The 22,357-nt window shown below is 40.1% G+C and overlaps 1 protein-coding gene across 1 annotated transcript; it reads right to left on the bottom strand.

Annotated features, from left to right (window-relative positions):
• Positions 1 to 5,028: 5,028 nt before the first annotated feature.
• Positions 5,029 to 10,720, bottom strand: LOC148312907 (uncharacterized). The gene is made up of 2 exons (XM_088271778.1): positions 7,760 to 10,720; positions 5,029 to 6,880 (listed from the first exon to the last, which is right to left on the bottom strand). Exon 1 carries the CDS (start codon positions 10,718 to 10,720, stop codon positions 8,213 to 8,215), a length of 2,508 nt encoding a protein of 835 aa, XP_088127904.1. The 3' UTR covers positions 5,029 to 6,880; positions 7,760 to 8,212.
• Positions 10,721 to 22,357: the final 11,637 nt, after the last annotated feature.

Genomic DNA, 22,357 nt, shown 5'->3' with positions numbered 1-22,357 from the left:
ATTACCAGTATTCCTAAACGTGTCCACCGACATCGTAATGTATGAAGTAAAAATCAATTTACAGTGCACACGACCTGCAGGCGCGTTATTGAATTGTTTTCTAAATGCACGCTGAGTTGCAATGACCGAACGGCTGAAGGAAAAGTAGGCCTCCACGGCAAACACGCGCTCCTCATTCGTCCATGGCATAATTGCCACTAAACTAACCTAAAAAAAATTAAGATCCTGTGCTCTCAAACGCGTTCTAGGAGTAACTGCCATTTTGTGGCAATAGTTTCAAAAAAGGTAGTGATTGCGCCCCACCTTGTATTTGTGTCTTAGATATATTTTATCGTGGAACTCATTTATTTCTTTGTTTTTAAAAGTAGTATAAGATATACATATGTAATAATATACTTTAAAATGTATGAATGGTGTTATTAATATCTGTTTTTGTTAAATAGAATGTAAAATAAGAAGAAAAAATTGCTGTAAATATGCTGTATATTTTATAATCACTTTGTGTAATTTTGATGGATGATATCCTTTCAAATATATGGCGGCTTGTGAGAATTATTTTTTATAAATACATATTTATTATTAATCTTTATTTTGAAAATGTAGATCTTATTACCTACCACCTGTTTCTAAGCACCTCCCAGCGGGCAATATTCCCACTTTGGAAAACACTTATGTAGACTTTCTAAACTAAACATTTATTCCTTAAACTAGTGAAACCTTTTCCATGGTGATAATTTAATTTATATTTTTATATTAATCACTATAAAATAAGAAATCAATCATGAAAATGCGATATTTATTATATATAAAAACATACATGTATGTGTTTCTTAGTATATAAACATATTTATGAAATAAAATTGTTTGAACATGTTTTTTTGTTTTATTTCTGTTTGTTTTGTTAACCTGCGAAATCTTGAAGAGTTACCAGCAACGGGATGCAAAACCAAAGTATGCAGCTGGGTGCTATTTGACTAAAATATTTTCCAACATCCAAGCGTCAGTATCATGTTGGTCATAAGATTATCGAGAAAACTGTGTAACTGAATAAATTTACAAAAATTACATAAACCGCTAAGAAAACTAAACATGGTTGGATGCGTATTTAGATATCTTGGTTTGGTATTTAGATATCTGATTAACAAATAACAGTTTGGTGATAAAAAATAAGTGTGTATAGATGTGTGAAACTTACTTCTTTTTGATAAACTAAGGAAAATATACATAGTGCCCCAATTATTTTTTGCCATCTCAACATAGATGAAAAAGATAGAAGTCTGGGCATTTTACGGGGCTTACGACCGTCATAGGCAGATTTAAGTGAAAAACAAAATATATGAAAAATAATTCCTATAATTGGAGATTATCCATATTTGTGAAGTATTTGAACACACACAAAATGTTGTGAAGTATTTCAATGTGACGATGATGTAGAAATAATAAGACTTTCACCTTCCTTCAATATCTCATATTTAAATATTCCAAAAAAAACAAACTCCAATTTTTTACAATATTTTGAGTGTGTCCAAATACTTGTTCACAAAATTTGGATTATCTCCAAATTCCATCTCACCAATAGATGTCACTAGTGAAGTTCTAGTGATTCAAGAACAATGTTTCAAAAATTGGTTCATATATATAGAACATCCAAGAATTTGAGTAGTGTGATTGTCAATAATGGGTAGAATTGGTGAATGTTACACGTGTGTAAAGTGATCACTTAAACCAGCCTATGACTGTCGTCAGCCCCGTAAATGCCCAGACTTCCATATTCTTCTTCATCTTTCATGAGATGTCAAAAAATAATATGAAAACAAGTAGTGTTTTTTTTAAACGCCAAAAAATTATTACGTTCAATTAGTAAATAAAATCATCATTTAATTATGAAGTAAATAAAATAAATTGAACAAATTCTAAAAAATGTTTTTTTCTTCTACATATTATTGGATACAAACAATTAGTATTCAAAGAAAATATTTTCTTTGTTTACTTCTTTTGAGCATTTTTTTAACATTCGTAATTTATTGAAAAATTCGAGGTAGAGAAACTTTTAAAATATATAGAACTTTCAAGAATTTGAGTAGTGTGGTTGTCAATAATGGGTAGAATTGGTGAATTTTACACGTACGTAAAGTGGTAATTTTAACCAGTCTATGCCAGTCTTCAGACCCATAAATGTCCAGACTTTTATATTTTTCTTCATTTTTGGGATGATGCGCATAGCGGTGTTGCTTTAAAACTAAATCTCATTCATTTCTTAGAGTGTCAGAAATCAAGACTCTAAGAAGCATATCAGGCAAGAGTCTTCGAGATAGAATAAGAAACGCCAGGATCAAAGAAATATGCGAGATCGAAGATGTCGTTAGGTGGGGAAGGCAACGAAGGAGACAATGGCATGCGCATGTGAGGTGAATGGAACCATCCAGACTCCCCCACATCGCACTGTAAGGCCGACCCCATGATAGACGACTTCCGGGCAGACCATTAAAGAGATGGGTCGATAGCTGGGAATCGACATCGCAGGAGGCTAATCCCTTTTAAAAACAACAAGATGAAAAAGAAGAAGAAGAAGAGAAGAAGAACCACCTTGTGTGTCTTGTCATCCGTAATTTTTTAAAGTGCTAAGATATTGACTAAGGAAGATTGAATTATGTTCTCTACGTCAATTAAGCAACAACTTCCGTTTAATATCCTAGCCCTATTGGCACATAAATGGAATTTGAGTGGCAACAAGTTACCATACTAATAATAATAATAATAATAAACCCTTATCCGCACCCCAATGGTACATAGGGCACTGCGTCATATAAACGCAGTGTTATCTTGATCGTTTACACATGAAGGAAAGGTGATCAGCCCTCCGCTTCAGGTACCAGTCCAGGGTAATATTAAATAAATATGACAGTGAGAAAATCACTTACATTTATTTTACCCCCCTTGGGAATCGAACCCGGGATCTCCAGAATGGTAGCCAAGCGTGCTGACCATTACACTACGGAGGCGGACGTACCATACATACTAAAGATAAATATTTCAATGACGGAAAAAATAGTTTGCGGTGAAATAAAAATGTTCTTCCAATAGTTTATATGTTTAAGCTATTTGTTTTCTTATATATAAAATATTTACTGAATCCTAGTTTGCTTGGTCACATTATATGATTTAAAATTAAATTAGTAGAAAAAAATCATACAACACAAATTTTTGGAACTCCTGCAAATATCATTAATCTCATGACCATGAAAAAATGAGTTCACAAGAGCCATCTTTGTTCGATTAAGAAAGTTTTTCAATAAACAGGCACCTTTTTTATTTATGATCTCATATGTAAATTATCATGAGATTGATGATTTATATTTTATTTATTGTTTCGGCATTAACTTTGTGGTAAGACATGTTACAATTATTAAAGAAAACACTTGTTTTTTACCACTTGAGTTTTATTATAGACTACATGTTTCAGAAGTTAAACTTCCATCATTCACTTATTATACAGACCTGAATGATGGAAGTTTTACTTCGGAAAAATGTAGTCTATAATAAAACTCAAGTGGTAAAAAACAAGTGTTTTCTTTAATCATTATAATGATTTATACATAGCTTTTTAACAAGTTAGCAGTGTAGAATCAATCGCGGGTAGAATGGCGAATGTTGCACGTATGTAAAGAGATCACTTAACCAGTCTATGACAGCCCTGTAAATACTCAGACTTCCATATTCTTCTTCATCTATTTTGAGACGTCAAACGTAAAAATAACTTTTAAGTGGAGAAAACTACTGGTAGATTTGTGAACAAGTATTTGGACACACTAAAAAAGTTGTGAATAATAAAAAATCAACTGGGATCACAGCCCTGGACCTTGAAGATAGAAGATAATTAATCTAAACTCAGCTTCTTCCAGGGTATTAATTTAACGTCATTGTTATTAAAAAGGAAACGTGCGTGTAAACAATTTATTCGAACAATACAATAAATACTATACAAATAGAAGTACGATACAGAATATTGCAGGGTTGAAATAAATTCAAGAGTACTTGAAATTTCAACAACTTCGGCGCCTCCTTTTTCTGATAGTGAGGCATTCGCGCTCGTTGGACTTGCAGCACCGGTTCCTCTTGAAGCGGCCGGACTTTGAATCTCTGCAGCGTCTCGTCTTGAACGTTTTCCCCCGGCTCGGGCGATTGCTGCTGCGCAACCGGCCGCAGCGCCTGCGCTTCCTGGAGCAGGACCTCCTTCTGGGCCGCCTCCTCCTGCGCCTGGAGCACGAGCGACGTCTCTTCCGCCGTCGCGAACAAGACCGTTTGCGCCGCCTTCCGCACGAGTCCTCGCAAGAGGTTGAAGGAAAAGCGTCCGGACCTTCTTCCAGTAGTTGAGGCAAAATCACAAAATCACTCATTTTAACGCTTCTCAATTTATTTTCCACTATAATTTGTTCAGGTTCTCAGTAAAATATTAAAAATATAAATAAATACTAAACGGACAATTTTTCACAACACATCCATGCCGAAAAATGCGGATTACAATTTAAAATCGGCTCATACGATTCTATTTGTATGAAAATTCGAATGATTTTGTTTGAGATTCCTTCAATTTTTTTGAATGTTTGTTTGCAGAGATTTCTCTAATATTAGACTACTTGCGTGAACGCGTACCTACTTGAAAATTAATATCTAACGTACTTAGCGAGAGTGTGTACTAAAAAAATTAACAGTGTAACCGGCGTGGGTTACGTGCGATGACTCTCAAAAATGTACACGCCTGGCCTTCTTCGGAATCTCCCAACTATGCCACCGTTGTAAGGGGTGACGTTCCAGACGGCCCCGCCGTACCGAGTAAGCTGGATACGGACGGAGGTGAATGGATGTATGAGCCGGGAAGAGCGGGCACTGAACCGACAAGTCAACCTCAATAGCCCTGATAAGGGCTTTCCGAAACTGGTCCGTGAATCGGTATAATGAGGCGAAGCGGTCCAGGCTGGCGGCGCGGCGAGTAGTCCAAGGAGCGGGAGCGGAGAAATGAAACACAGGTTTCAACAGTCACACCAGAACTGGTTTATTATTAGAAAATGCGCCCTCTATATACCCGGCCGTGATCGCGTACCGCCCGACAGTGGGAAAGTACAGCCAATCAGCGGCCGGGGGAGAGAGACAGCCATATCTCTGTCTCTCTCTAATGGGCACCGGACGGGCTACACTTTCATACCGTACCGGTGCCGTTCCAACAGTTCGTTATTACATTACAATTTACAAGTTTATTTTATCAGTAATCTATATCAGTAATCTATTTATACAACTTAACATCTAGGCGCATTTAATATTAACATTGTCTTATTCTTTCTTACATCTAATACATTCTGTAAATACATGAGAAATCGGTAGAATCCATAGAGGCCCTTCTTCGGGCCGCATTCCGACGGGCGACCGTTTCGCTCGCCGCCAGGCGCCTGGAATTCTTTTTCAGGGCCGCCGCACGGGGTGTGCGATCTGTCCGTAACACTCCCCCCGTGCAGCTAGTCTGCACCAAATTTCCTGGGACGGATTGCACGTTCTTCTCCCTTATCACGCCGATGGTGATGATTGTGGCCCGTTCAGCGTGGTCTCTCGGCAGCATCCTCGCGTCACCAGAGACACCAGGCCGCGACTCGCCCTGATGGAGTCGCCTTCCGGGTCACAACGCCAGACTGGAGAAGTCTGGGCTTGAGGTGATGCTTCGCGTCACGTCCAGTGATCAGCATCCTTGTCATCCTTCCAGAGTCATCCGGCCGCATCCATACTCGGGCGGAGACATCATGCTGCGACTTGTCATCTAAGTCGCCTTGGTTTCCATATTACATTTGCCAGGCTGGCATCGCCTGGGCTTGAGTTGATGCTCCGCGTCACATCATGTGATCACCCGGCAGCATCCTTGTACGGCCAAAGTCATCCGGCCACATCCATAATCGGGCGGAGACGTTTGGCTGCGACTCGTCCTTCGTGAAGTCGCCTTGATTCCCCAGCATCCTTACCAGAGTCATCCGGCCGCAACCTTGTTCGGGCGGAGACGTCCGGCTACGACTTGTCCTAAGTCGCCTAAGTTCCGGAATTCTCACCGGAACCGCATGTGCCAGGCTGGCGTCGCCTGGGCTTCAATTGATGCTCCGCGTCACATCCTTGTGATCACCCGGCAGCATCTTCGTACGACCAGAGTCGTCCAGCCGCAATCGTTCGGGTGGAGACGTCTGGCTGCGACTTATCCTGAGTTTCCTAAGTCGCCTAAGCTCCGGTATTCCCACCGGAACCGCAGGGGCCAGGCTGGCGTCGCCTGGACTTTGAAGTGATGCTCCGCGTCACGTACATATAGTGATCACCCGGCAGCATCCATGCCAGAGTCATCCGGCCGCAACCTCGTTTGGGCGGAGACGTCTGGCTGCGACTTATCTTAGTTTCCTAAGTCGCCTAAGTTCCAGAATCCTCACCGGAACCGCGAGTGCCAGGCAAGCGTCACCTGGGCTTCAATTGATGCTCCGCGTCACATCCTTGTGATCACCCGGCAGCATCCTTGTACTGCCAGAGTCATCCAGCCGCAATCATTCGGGTGGAGACGTCTGGCTGCGACTTATCCTGAGTTTCCTAAGTCGCCTAAGCTCCGGTATTCTCACCAGAACCGCAGGTGCCAAGCAAGCGTCGCTTGGGCTTGAAATGATGCTCCGCGTCACGTGCATAGTGATCACCCGGCAGCATCCTTGTTCGGCCAGAGTTGCCAGCCGCAATCTTTCGGGTGGAGACGTCTGGCTGCGACTTATCTTAGTTTCCTAAGTCGCCTAAGTTCCGGAATCCTCACCGGAACCGCAAGTGCCAGGCAAGCGTCGCCTGGGCTTGAATTGATGCTCCGCGTCACATCCTTGTGATCACCCGGCAGCATCCTTGCCAGAGTCATCCGGCCGCAACCATTCGGGCGGAGACATCTGGCTGCGACTTGTCTTAAGTTTCCTAAGTCGCCTAAATTCCGCATCGGAACCGCGTCAATTGCCAGGCAAGCGTCGCCTGGGCTTGAGTTGATGCTCCGCGTCACATCCTGTGATCACCCGGCAGCATCCATGTACGACCAGAGTCGTCCAGCCGCAATCGTTCGGGTGGAGACGTCTGGCTGCGACTTATCTTAGTTTCCTAAGTCGCCTAAGTTTCGGAACTCTCATGGAACCGCAGGTGCCAGGCAAGCGTCGCCTGGGCTTCAGTTGATGCTCCGCGTCACATCCTTGTGATCACCCGGCAGCATCCTTGCCAGAGTCGTCCGGCCGCGACCATTCGGGCGGAGACATCTGGCTGCGACTTGTCTTAAGTTTCCTAAGTCGCCTAAATTCCGCATCGGAACCGCGTCAATTGCCAGGCAAGCGTCGCCTGGGCTTGAGTTGATGCTCCGCGTCACATCCTGTGATCACCCGGCAGCATCCATGTACGACCAGAGTCGTCCAGCCGCAATCGTTCGGGTGGAGACGTCTGGCTGCGACTTATCTTAGTTTCCTAAGTCGCCTAAGTTTCGGAACTCTCATGGAACCGCAGGTGCCAGGCAAGCGTCGCCTGGGCTTCAGTTGATGCTCCGCGTCACATCCTTGTGATCACCCGGCAGCATCCTTGCCAGAGTCATCCGGCCGCAACCATTCGGGCGGAGACATCTGGCTGCGACTTGTCTTAAGTTTCCTAAGTCGCCTAAATTCCGCATCGGAACCGCGTCAATTGCCAGGCAAGCGTCGCCTGGGCTTGAGTTGATGCTCCGCGTCACATCCTGTGATCACCCGGCAGCATCCATGTACGACCAGAGTCGTCCAGCCGCAATCGTTCGGGTGGAGACGTCTGGCTGCGACTTATCTTAGTTTCCTAAGTCGCCTAAGTTTCGGAACTCTCATGGAACCGCAGGTGCCAGGCAAGCGTCGCCTGGGCTTCAGTTGATGCTCCGCGTCACATCCTTGTGATCACCCGGCAGCATCCTTGCCAGAGTCGTCCGGCCGCGACCATTCGGGCGGAGACATCTGGCTGCGACTTGTCTTGAGTTTCCTAAGTCGCCTAAGCTCCGAACTTCCCGTCGGAACCGCATTACATATGCCAGGCTAGAATCGCCTGGGCTTGAAGTGATGCTCCGCGTCACGTGCTTGTGATCACCCGGCAGCATCCATGTGTGGCCATGAGTCATCCAGCCACAATCATTCAGGTGGAGACGTCTGGCCGCGACTTTCCCTTAATGTCGCCTTGGTTCCGAATTTCCCATCGGAACCGCATTAAGCGGGCTACAAGGCCGCGACTCTTCCGAGAGTCGCATTGGTTCCAAACTACCTGTTGGAACCGCATAAGTTTCCTGGCCGTCAGGCCACGACCCCTCTGTGAGTCGCCTTAGTTCCGAACTTTCCGTCGGAACCGTATGAAGTGTGCTACCGGGCCGCGACTTGTCCGCGAGTCGCTCCGGATTTCCCATCGGAACCGCATCAGGCGGCAAATCGTCTCGGGCCCGCAGTGACCCCGCCTTCCCATGATTAGGCGGTTGCTGCGTGGTAGCCTTCGCCGTTATTGCACGCGTATTCGCCGCGCGGCTTCTTTCCTTTGATACTCCCAAGGAGTCGATTGCGCACATTTGCGCCTGTAGTACTCCGCTCGCGGAGTCATTCCCCTTCACTTTGGGGCGTCCGTACGTGACCGGTCCCAGTGCGGTCACTATAGTCAGCTGACCGTCCCTTTGAAGCACTGGGGTGTCGATCGGGAACATTAGAGACGCGTTGTCGAGGCCGATAAGCAACTGCGGCTTGATAACGCCTCCGGTCTGCGCGAGCGCGCCACCTTCACGAACAAGATCCAAGTCCTTAATGGTCCTCGCCCTGATCTCGAATTCCCCGTTTTGTTCACTTTCCAAAGTCACCGTTACACGCTGTGACCTGTATGTGTTGCCTCGTCCACACGCGCCTTTGATTATCAGATTCTCGGCTATCCCTGTAGCACCAATTGCGCGGGCGACGCCCTCCTCCAGGAGGGTTACAGATGCAGCCTCGTCCATCAAGGCGAACACTTTTGCGGTCCCCCGTGGTCCCTTCAGAGTGATCGGCAACACTTTGAAGGTGACCGGGACCTCACCGTCATTTATCCACAGCACCTGCGCACTGTCCACAGCGTCCTCACTTTCATCTTCCACAACACTGTCCGTGCGGAAGGAGTGCAGGATCCTATTGTGGTGTTTTCCGCATACATCACAACTTCTCGCTTCACAATTTGGCACCTTGTGCCCTGATTCCAAACACTGGTAACACAGTTTGGACGACCGCACAAAGTCCCAGCGGTCATCCACGGTTTTCTTCTCGAACCGTTTGCATCGGCGTATGTTATGCCCGTTGGCCTTACAAAATACGCATTCCTTGTCACTCGTCGTGTCGCGCGTCGCAAACACGTGACTCCTTGGCTCGACGCGTCGAGCGTTCTCGCGGCGGGCGGGCTCGGCGCACTTGTCGCGCTGACCCGCGCGCTCCTTGTCTCTGTTCCTCGCCACCATTCTGAACAGACCTCCGTGGCGCGTGATGCCGGCGGTGATCTCGTCAAGCCAAGCGGCGAGATCGTAGATACTGCTCCTCGTCTCGCGGCGGCGATCGCGGAACCAATCCCACCGGAGTTGCGTCGGCATCTTGGCAACCATCTCCGCTAGCAGCTGCGGGTTGTCGAGATAGCAAGCGTCCATCCCGTCCACGGTGGTGATGACGTTGCGTATCGAAACCGCAAAATCCACGACTGCTTCGTCCACGGGGTGGTCGGCGAGACTCGGCATCCTCCGGGCGTCTTCCAGTATCTGCGCGATGATGAGTGTCGGGCTGCCGAAGGCGTCCTCCAGCGTCCGCAATATTTCCGACACGTTGCGCGGATACAATAGCAGGCCTGCTACCATGTGACGCGCACGCCCTTCCAGTGCGCGCGCCAATCTTCCGATGTTGTCAGCGTCCCCTATCCCCCATCTCTTAGTAGATTGGAGATATGCCGCGTTGAAGCGGCGCCATTCCCTCGGGTCTCCGCTGAACTTAGGCAACTCCGGCGGCTGCCCCGACCATCGAAAGTAGTCCCCGCCTCGGGGTGAGGGCTCCGCGTAGATTGCTCTTCCGTCATCTCTGCGGTGCCGTTCGTCCGGTCGAGCTCTGTCGACCCATTCGCGTACCGGGTAGCGATCGCGTTCGTCCGGTGCGCGCCAACGCAAGCCAGAGGTTTCCATACGCCTCGGCTCCGCGTTGCCAGTAGGCGCCGGGCCATGTCCCCCGGGCGCTTCTCCTCTGTGGCCGGTCAGTTCGTCCCGCGATTCCCCAGCGAATCGCGTAGGTTCCGGATCCAACACCGGAACCGGTAGAGCTGCGGCCGATGTCCTGAATTTCGTTCTGGGCTGATTGGCGGCGTCGTCTTGCCGCGTTCGTAGGTGGGTGGATTGTTCGACACCCGGTCGTGACTCCTCCATGAGTCTTTCCGTGCGGGGCGCCGAAACTGTGACGCCACCCGCAATAGCCTCCCCCCCTGGTGGGCTTACGTTAGCTGCTGTCCACTGTGACAGGAGCTCACGGAGTTGCTGGAACTGCCTCTCGCTGCTAGCGGCTAGCTCCGCCATCTGGCGGCGCAAGTCGCTACTCGCATCAGTTCGGACAGAACTGACCGAGTTCCGATCCTCCTCACGGCGCTGCTCTTCGGGCTCCATGGCGACGTTGCGTCCCGACCTCAGGGATGCAGGCATCGTAGCTGGAGACTGCGTTGAAGGATCCGGCTCGAAGGACCAAAATGTAACCGGCGTGGGTTACGTGCGATGACTCTCAAAAATGTACACGCCTGGCCTTCTTCGGAATCTCCCAACTATGCCACCGTTGTAAGGGGTGACGTTCCAGACGGCCCCGCCGTACCGAGTTACCGAGTAAGCTGGATACGGACGGAGGTGAATGGATGTATGAGCCGGGAAGAGCGGGCACTGAACCGACAAGTCAACCTCAATAGCCCTGATAAGGGCTTTCCGAAACTGGTCCGTGAATCGGTATAATGAGGCGAAGCGGTCCAGGCTGGCGGCGCGGCGAGTAGTCCAAGGAGCGGGAGCGGAGAAATGAAACACAGGTTTCAACAGTCACACCAGAACTGGTTTATTATTAGAAAATGCGCCCTCTATATACCCGGCCGTGATCGCGTACCGCCCGACAGTGGGAAAGTACAGCCAATCAGCGGCCGGGGGAGAGAGACAGCCATATCTCTGTCTCTCTCTAATGGGCACCGGACGGGCTACACTTTCATACCGTACCGGTGCCGTTCCAACAGTTCGTTATTACATTACAATTTACAAGTTTATTTTATCAGTAATCTATATCAGTAATCTATTTATACAACTTAACATCTAGGCGCATTTAATATTAACATTGTCTTATTCTTTCTTACATCTAATACATTCTGTAAATACATGAGAAATCGGTAGAATCCATAGAGGCCCTTCTTCGGGCCGCATTCCGACGGGCGACCGTTTCGCTCGCCGCCAGGCGCCTGGAATTCTTTTTCAGGGCCGCCGCACGGGGTGTGCGATCTGTCCGTAACAAACAGAAAAATACAAAATACAAATACGAGAAAAAAAATATTCCTTTATATATTGAGGTGGGTTGAGTAATTAATATCTAGAGGTGTAGGTTAAAGGGCGGGACTTTGTTACATGGGAACATAGATAATAATGCTGATGTATTTTGGAAATAATTTTTTTATGTATTTCTAAATTTCACAAATAATTTAAGGTCAAGCCATACAAAGAATACAAAAAATAGTATTATACGAGTGTTTAATTTACAATGAATTTTTTTACAAATTTTGAGATCTTTCTAATAAAATACCATCACAATTTCCATCAAAGATTATTAATTACTTGAGAGACAGAGAAAAAATGTAACTAACTAACCAAAAATCACGCCGCTTTCCACATGGATAGGCAGAGAGAATAGTATGCCACACCAATCTGTCTTTGAACACAATCTTCACCTCTTCCACATTCAAACATATTCTCATACGATGAAGAAGAATGTGGAGGTCTGGGCATGTACGGGGCTTACGACCGAAAGTGATTCTCCTTGAAAGTGATTTTCACCTCGAAAATTCAATTTTCGAGCAATCACGAGAGGATAACTCACCGGATGCTCCATTATATTCAAACTTTGAAAAGGATTAATTTTCCACTGATCGGTTTAGTATAATTATTGTATACTTGGGGAACAATAGGAGTCTAGTATAAGTACTATTTTCAGCTGAACCGCGGACATTAATTGAAGTTGGTTTAAGTTCCTTAATTTAAACATTAATTCGTTCCTTTAAGCGCACATAAGGAGAAACACAATATTCCAAAAGAAAGCCCGTTACACGTCCTTCTTTTCGTGTTAACATCTACTTACTTAAATGTTTTTTTCAGAATGCAACTTATGTACCTATGTTGCAGATACCGATACGAAAAAAGACGCAAATTCAAACGGTAGTAAAAAAGTCTTAATCATGTTCCCAACCATTTTTTTAAATTAAAATGTTGTTTAATTTTACAGTTAATATATTTTTCGTTAAATTATTCAAGAATAAAATAAATAGAGATGAAATATACAAACATTTCAAATGATGAGAAAGATGATGAGAGATACAGATACGAATAAAGACGCAAATTCAAACTGTAGTAAAAAAGTCTTAATCATGTTACCAAACATTTTTCAGAATAAAATGGTGTTATAATTTTACAGTTTATATATTTTTCGTTAAATTATTCAAAAATAAAATAAATAGAGATGAAATATACAAACATTTCAAATGATGAGAAAATGTACACATTGAGATATAATAATAGTCAAGCGTACATATTCTTAAAATTTTGAGCAGACTTAAACAGCGGAAGTCCAAACATTTATTTTTTTAGTTTCATTAATCGATTCGGCAGACACTTTGTGGTAAAATTTGTCCAATTTTAATTTTACTCAGTAATACCACTATTTCTTAAAATCGATAAAATAGAGATGACATTCAGACTATTATCAACCATTTACCGATGCACTATTTTAAAATTTCTAATGCCAACTATAGCATGATCAATTTTGTATGTTTGAGATTGATTAAAAAATTATTTTGAGCTAACTTTACACCACTGAGAATTTCCTTGCCTGAAAAAGGTTTAAATTTTCGAAATTTCCTAGCTTACGCGCATCATAACTTTAAAGAGTTAATAAAAGTTCAAAAACTAAGGCGACTGTAATACGTAATTAAAATTAAATTTTTATTCATAATTCGATGTTTTTATTTATTTATGTATTTTTCAAAACATATTACAAACATAAGTCATATATATAATTTTCCCGATGAGTAATTTCTATTTCCAATTTTGGGACATGGGATTAAGGTTAACAAGACTGGAACACAAATAATAAAGTTACAAAAAGTTTTTTTTTAATAACCAAAACTAATACATGGCAAAACATAAAAACAATAAAAAGATATAATAAATAGGCACAAGAAGTATATTTAAAAGAAATAAATCTGAAAAACATAAGATCAGAATCATATTTAAAATAAATACACGAGAAAATATTAAAAATGAGAAAATATAACAAATGAGAAAATATAAAAAAACATAAGGTAAAAACAACATTAAGAAAATATATTGGTGAGATGTAAAGAAGCTTTTTACTAAGCAGAAACTCTTATATAAGTATGTGAGATATTATTTATATTTACATCTCACCAATAGATGTCTCTAGTGAAGTTCTAATGATTCAAGAACAAGGTTTCTAAATTGGTTCATATATATAGAACTTCCAAGAATTGAGTAGTGTGGTTGTCAATAATGGGTAGAATTGGTAAATGTTACACGTGTGTAAAGTGATCACTTAAACCAGCCTATGACGGTCGTCAGCCCCATAAATGCCCAGACTTCCAAATTCTTCTTCATCTTTGATGAGATGTCAAAAATTAATATGAAAATAACTCCTGTAATTGGAGATAATCCAGATTTTGTGAACAAGTATTTGGACACACTCAAAATGTTTTAAATAAGAAAATATGACAAAACACTACATTTATATATATATATATATATATATATATATATATATATATATATATATATATATATATATATATATATATATATATATATATATCCATAAATAAATTTCGTTAGTAAATTGCTAACGCGACCAAAAACAATTATTATTTTTTGTGAATTCTTACAATACTCATTAAGTTAAATTACAAAATTTATGTACAAAACTTTAGTGTTAGAAATTTTTTTATTATGACTATTCCATCATTCAGGATGCAATCGTTTTTAGATCTCCCCACTTCTATTATTCACTTATGAACAGTACTTTTATAAGTATTTGTATTTATTTTTAAGTTTCTATTTATAATGACTACATTAATAATGGAAGCGGGTTTTACAACTTTATGGCATAATAATCAAAGTTCTTTTGACCAAATAAGGTATGATATTATTTCATGTGTTTCTGTGTTATGGATGTTATACGAGTAGTTTTATGTACGTTACCATAAATTGCGTCAAATGTGATTTGTTGGCTTTGCTGTGAGGTGCTTTCTTATGTAGTTTTTCTTAAATGCATATGTGAGGATAGTTTTGCAAAAGTTTACTGTCAAAAGTTGTAATTTGTTGAATATTTCCTCTCTGGAAGTCCGTCTCGGAACTTGAACTATTATTTTCAATATTCATTTTTAGGCGACAATAACACTTTTTAATGATACATTACTCGTACCATCCGAATTAATAATCCCACTCTATAGAAAACACTGAGATAGAGGGTGATAATGTTTTACTAATTATATTTTATTTTATATGTGGTTTTAAAGATGTAAGTTTTTTTTTTATTTTATAACAGTCTCAGTTGATAAATCTCATTTTAAGTTTTTGTCTTTATGCATTCTTAAACCCTTATCCGCACCCATTGGTGCATAGGGCACTGTATCTTATTGACGCAGTATTATCTAGATCGTTACTTATATAAAGGTAAGGTGTTGTCAATTTTATTATTATTATTACAATAATAAGTATGGATTTTGCGGTAATTTTTTTCTTACATTATTGTATATTTTTATAAACAAATTTTGTAAAATGTGCCATCGGCACAGGGAAACTTAGAAAGGGCACATTATTGCATTTTTTTATTTGTCATTGTGTATGTTTCATAAAACAAAATATAATTTTAAAAACTTATTTATGTTATTTGAAACGACATTTCAACTGACTTCGTTCACTTATAATATAATTATTTAAAGTTGAATACGACAGTATTGATAAAATCCTGAATGATGAATTGAATCAAAGCTATCGGTTAGGGAGGAGAGAAAAAAATAAATGTCGAAAAAATGCCATAATGCTTTACGGAACTGTGAAAGCTTGATTCTGAAATTTCGTTGATGATTATAGACATTTTACAAATGGTCTCTAAAGATGATCCTATACGAATAGTACCGGAAAGAGAGAACAAAGTTAACAGAGGAGTTTCGTTTTTCAATGTTATCGCCATTTCAGGAAATCATGTTACATTAATATACTAATGTCATGAAATCATGGTACATTAATATACTAATGTCATGAAATCATTTTACATGAAAATACTAATGTCATGAAATCTTGTAACATTAATATACTAATGTCATGAAATCATATTACATTCATATACTTATGTCATGAAATCATGTTACATTAAAATACGTATGTCATGAAATCATGTTCCATCAATATACTAATGTCATAAAATCATGTTACATTAATGTAATAAAAATATGCGTTAGTCAATGTTATACATTTAACACCCTAGAAGAAGCTGAGTTTAGATTAATTATCTTCTATCTTCAAGGTCCAGGGCTGTGATCCCAGTTGATTTTTTATTATTCACAACTTTTTTAGTGTGTCCAAATACTTGTTCACAAATCTACCAATAGTTTTCTCCACATAAAAGTTATTTTTACGTTTGACGTCTCAAAATAGATGAAGAAGAATATGGAAGTCTGAGTATTTACAGGGCTGTCATAGACTGGTTAAGTGATCTCTTTACATACGTGCAACATTCGCCATTCTACCCGCGATTGATTCTAAACTGCAATTTTTTTTAAAAGCCATGTATAAATCATTAATTTCATGACTAATTATGTATTTCTCAATGAGAACATTTTCTTATCATTTGAAGTGTTTGTGTATATCATCTCACTTTATTTTATTTTTGAATAATTTAACGAAAAATATATAAACTGTAAAATTAAACATCATTTTAATTTAAAAAAATGGTTGGTAACATGATTAAGACTTTTTTACTACCGTTTGAATTTGCGTCTTTTTTCGTATCGGTATCTGCAACATAGGTACGTAAGTTGCATTCTGAAAAAAACATAAAGATGTTAACACGAAAAAAAGGACGTGTAACGGCCTCCCTTTTGGAATATTGTGTTTCTCCTTATGTGCGCTTGAAGGAACGAATTAATGTTTAAATTAAGGAACTTAAGCCGACTTCAATTAATGTCCGTGGTTCAGCTGAAAATAGTACTTATACTAGACTCCTATTGTTCCCCAAGTATACAATAATTATATTAAACCAATCAGTGGAAAATTAATCCTTTTCAAATTTTGAATATAATGGAGCATCCGGTGAGTTATCCTCTCGTGATTGCTCGAAAATTGAATTTTCGAGGTGAAAATCACTTTCAAGGAGAATCGCTTTCGGTCGTAAGCCCCGTAAATGCCCAGACCTCCATATTCTTCTTCATCGTATGAGAATATGTTTGAATGTGGAATAGGTGAAGATTGTGTTCAAAGACAGATTGGTGTGGCATTCTATTATCTCTGCTTATCCATGTGGGAAAGCGGCGTGATTTTTGGTTAGTTAGTTACATTTTTTCTATGTCTCTCAAGTAATTAATAATCTTTGATGGAAATTATGACGGTATTTTATTAGAAACATCTCAAAATTCGTAAAAAAATTAATTGCAAATCAAACACTCGTATAATACTATTTTTTTGTATTCTTTGTATGGCTTGACCTTAAATTATTTGTGAAATTTAGAAATACATAAAAATTTCATTTCCAAAATACATCAGCATTATTATCTATGTTCCCATGTAACAAAGTCCCGCCCTTTAACCTACACCTCTAGATATTAATTACTCAACCCACCTCAATATATAAAGGAATATTTTTTTTCTCGTATTTGTATTTTGTATTTTTCTGTTAATTTTTTTAGTACACACTCTCGCTAAGTACGTTAGATATTAATTTTCAAGTAGGTACGCGTTCACGCAAGTACTCTAATATTAGAAAAATCTCTGCAAACATTCGAAAATATTGAAGGAATCTCAAACAAAATCATTCGAATTTTCATACAAATAGAATCGTATGAGCCGATTTTAAATTGAAATCCGCATTTTTCGGCATGGATGTGTTGTGAAAAATTGTCCGTTTAGTATTTATTTATATTTTTAATATTTTACTGAGAACCTGAACAAATTATAGTGGAAAATAAATTGAGAAGCGTTAAAATGAGTGATTTTGTGATTTTGCCTCAACTACTGGAAGAAGGTCCGGACGCTTTTCCTTCAACCTCTTGCGAGGACTCGTGCGGAAGGCGGCGCAAACGGTCTTGTTCGCGACGGCGGAAGAGACGTCGCTCGTGCTCCAGGCGCAGGAGGAGGCGGCCCAGAAGGAGGTCCTGCTCCAGGAAGCGCAGGCGCTGCGGCCGGTTGCGCAGCAGCAATCGCCCGAGCCGGGGGAAAACGTTCAAGACGAGACGCTGCAGAGATTCAAAGTCCGGCCGCTTCAAGAGGAACCGGTGCTGCAAGTCCAACGAGCGCGAATGCCTCACTATCAGAAAAAGGAGGCGCCGAAGTTGTTGAAATTTCAAGTACTCTTGAATTTATTTCAACCCTGCAATATTCTGTATCGTACTTCTATTTGTATAGTATTTATTGTATTGTTCGAATAAATTGTTTACACGCACGTTTCTTTTTTTAATAACAATGACGTTTGACGTTAGAATGCGATGAGCGGACTCTAATGGCAGGGACTGACCGGAGCCATTTTGTAGTAACGTAACACGTTACGATGCGAGCATTCGTATAGTCAGTACAGCGAGCGCTGTACTGACTATACGAATAGCGAAGCGGAGGGCTGATCACCTTTCCTTCGTGTGTTAACGATCAAAATAACACTGCGTTTAATGATGCAGTACCCTATGCATCATTGGGGTGCACCTTTGCTCAAGGGTTTGAATGAAAAAAATACATAAGAAACGACTATTTGCGATAGATGGCACTTGATTTTGTATGTGGACGTACTTGAAGTTGGCAACACATCGCTTAATGCTCTTATATATCAGCTGTTAAACGCATGATAAGTCTTTCGTGTGCAGTTTCCATACTAATTATTTTCATAGATTTGAAAATTTTAAGTTTCGCACAAAAAAAGAGCTTTTACGGGAAATTTCGCTTTTCGCTGAAAAAAAAAACTGCTGAAGCGCAAAGAATGCTTGAGGAGACTTATCTCGAACATGCTCTGTTGGAAAAACCTCCAGAGAATAGTTTTATCTTTCCAAAACGGCGATTTTGATCATTACAACAAAGAGCGTGGTAGTCACGAAAAAAAGTTCGGAGTCAACGATTTTTCAATCATTATTGGATGAAGATTCAAGTCATTCGCAACAACAGCTTACACAAGCACTATAAGTCGATTATACAACTGTTTCCAGACGTCTACAAACAAAGGGAAAGATTAACAAGAAAGGAATACGAGTATAGGTACCATATGAATTGAAGGACGAAAGAGAAGAAAAACCATTTTCAAAATCTTGCTTCCAGACAGAAAAAGAAAGAGATTCCTTAATCAGAATGTTACAGGAGATGAAAAATGGATTTGTCTCGACAATTCCAACCATCAAGATCATCTGTTACCGATCTGTTAAGATCGAATGTTAGGGATCTGGGCGTTAGATTTGTGAGCACCCTGACATTTCACGATCATATAGAGGCAGTCAGTGGTAATGCATTGAAAATGCTAGGATTTGTTCTGCGTACTGCCAGGGTTTTCGAAAATACCCGCGTGCTGAGAACTCTTTATAACTCCTTGGTGCGAAGTAGACTCGAGAGTGGCTCCATGATTTGGGGGCCACACGAGCTTAAGTACTCTCTTATGGTAGAGAAAGTCCAAAAGAAGTTTTTGGGGTATCTCTACATGAGAGAGTACGGCTATTATCCTTGGCTCTACCCGACCAAGTTTCTCCAGGGTATGCTTGGCTACAATAGTTTAGAGACTAGAAGGAATGTGTATTTGATTACGCATTTTTATCCATTGTTGCGCGGTATGATCGATAATCCTGAAATTAACCAGAGCATTGGTCTGTATGTTCCCGATAGTTACCTAAGACAGCGTCGGCATAGATTGTTTCACATTCCTATACACAGGACCAACCTGCCGATGGTTATGCCTGTAGGAAGAGCTACCGCTATGTTGAACAATATCACATTGGATATTGATCTGTTCCATGTGTCCGAGGGAGTTTTCCGAAGCGAGATTCTTCTACACATTTAACAAGAGTCTTCTTGTGTAATTTTTAATTTGTTTTTTTAATGTATACGCCTTAAATGTTTGTTTGTAATGTATATATTAATTATTGAATAAATTTAATTGAATTGAATTGAATGTGTTAAAATAGGACCTGGAGTAATTGAATCGGGAAATAAAGACAGAGAATTCAAATAAGTATGGATGGGTTCTGTGGATTGAGGCAGCAAGGTCTGTGTTAAAATTATGTAAAATATTTTTAAATTTGGGAAGGCATTACCTTGTACACAGTTTATTTTTTTGAGCAACATTTAAAGTTCTTATGAAGTCATTGAATAAGAATATCGCTTCCCATAGTTTAATAGCAAATCACAAAAGCATAGTGATTAAGGAACGGAGGCGGTGATTTCATTCACAACATTTTGAGTGTGTCCAAATACTTGTTCACAAAATCTTCTTCTCTTCTTCTTTTTCCATGTTCGCTCCCTAGGTGGAGCATATGGCCAACACGAGTCGTCTCCAAGTCACTCTGTCACGCGCCATCTCCTTGGCTTCCTCCCAGGTCAGTCCGGCGTCTCGAAGTTCCGCTGAGTATAGTCGGTGAATGGTCGTTAGCGGCCTTCCGGGGCGCCGGAATCCTCGGGTTCACAAAATCTAGTATGAAAATAACTCCTGTAATTGGAGATAATCCAGATTTTGTGAACAAGTATTTGGACACACTCAAAATGTTGTCAATAACTTATCTGGTCAAATTATAAGCTTAAATACTAAAAATGAAAATGATATTTTCTGGCGTTTCTCATGTTTGTGATTATAATCCAGGATTCGGACCTCACATACTAATAAAAGAGTTTCTGCTCAATAAAAAGCTTCTTTTCATCTCACCTATAGATGTCTCTAGGTAATTTCTAGTGATTCAATAACAATGTTTCAAAATTGGTTCATATAGGTATATAGAGCTTCCAAGAACTTGAGTAGTGTGGTTGTCAATAATGGGTAGAATTGGTGAATGTTACATAATGATCACTTAAACCAGCCTATGACGGTCGACAGCCCCGTAAATGCCCAGACTTCCATATTCTTTTTCATCTTTGATGAGATGTCAAAAAATAATGTGATTTAATTAATTTATAAGTGATTTACAACATTGTGAGTTTGTCTAAATAATTGTTAAGAAATCTGGATTATCTCCAATTAGGAGTTAGTTTTCACATTATTTATTGACATCTCTACTACTCATTTTTTTTTACTTCTACATATTTTGATAAGTGTTACGAGTTTGCTCAATATATCTAGAAACTTAAAAAAATTAAGTAGTGTGGTTATCAATCATGGGTAGAATTGGTGAATGTTATACGTGTGTAAAGTTTTCACTTAACCATGCCTATGACGGTCGTAGGCCCTGTAAATTCCTAGACTTCCATATTCTTCTTTATCTATGTTGAGATATCAAAATGTAATGAATAAGTGATATAGCAAGCCTGTCGCAAGGGTTTAGCATTCCAACTCAAATAATTAATTTTCATTCATTACTGTCGTCATCAATGTAAAATGTGAAGTACTGGATTGCTCATACACCGAATCAAGAACTCTTCGAACCTTTTCTGTGTTATTGGTTTATCCAAGCTCTTTATAGCTGGCAGCTGTATTCATGATGAGGAGATATTAAAACGATTTACGCAACTGAATGTAGAATACAGAATCACAGATGGCAGGATATAAAGAAGTAAAGGAAAAGGGATTATCATGTCATGTATTCAGAATTCAAGGTTAACTTTGGAGATTAATTAATTAAAAGATGAAGAATAAACAAGCTTTCCTGTAAAATAGAAAACAATGATTTCTGCAGTTTGACAGAGTTGATAAAAATAAACAAAATAAAATTCATGTTGAAAATTTCATTGCATAATTTTTAATACATTATACAGATTATGAGAAAGCTTTTGACAGCCCGCACAGGTCTTTTCTTTGGAACACCATAGAAGCATATAGAGTTCCTGTCAAAATTGTAGCCATTATCAGGGCGCTTCGTATTAACAGTGAATTCTGCGTAAAAATAGATGATGTGTGCAGTGATCCCTCTAATGGGGTGAAGCAAGGTTATTTACTAGCCCCGTTTGTGTAGACCGGTGACGACCATTCACCGGCTATTTTCAGCAAACTTCGGGATGCCATACTGACCTGGGAGGAAGCCAAGGAGATGGCCCACCTAGGGAGCGAACATGGATAAAGAAGATGAAGGAAAATTACAGTATAATTTTATTTAATAGTGACACTATTCTTATTTAATGTAACCTTACACACAAAAGAAAAAAAGATTATTAATTAAAAATTCATAATGTATTGCAAAAAGTTTTATTAGTATTTGATTCAATTTTACAAAATAACACAACAATAAATATAATAGTATTATAAATTTGACTAAAAAATACTTAAATGAAAATAAATGAAAATGCGGTTTAATAAATAATGGAATATGAATTTTGGACTCAAGCTAAAACTAGTAAAATATCATATTGTGATGCATAATGTAATGTGAAAAAAGGTAATTTCATTAAAAATGGGAGTCATCGATTTACACACACATGTAAGACATAAATGTAAATATATATATATATATATATATATATATATATATATATATATATATATATATATATATATATATATATATAATTGTGTGTGTGTATGTATGTGTATATAGCGGAAAAAGAAAGGACCAGACTGCATAAAAATGATTCTTAGTGTATTTCTAGTATATTGATACAGAAAAAAAAATATGTACATACATAGATACTCTCAATCTCTCGATAACA

This window comes from Brachycentrus maculatus, unplaced genomic scaffold (assembly GCF_059751285.1).
Source record: "Brachycentrus maculatus isolate JH-2025_06_01 unplaced genomic scaffold, ASM5975128v1 h1tg000029l, whole genome shotgun sequence".
Lineage (NCBI taxonomy): Eukaryota > Metazoa > Arthropoda > Insecta > Trichoptera > Brachycentridae > Brachycentrus > Brachycentrus maculatus.
Note: the sequence above shows the minus strand (reverse complement) of the source record. Positions and strands in the feature narration are given on the sequence as shown.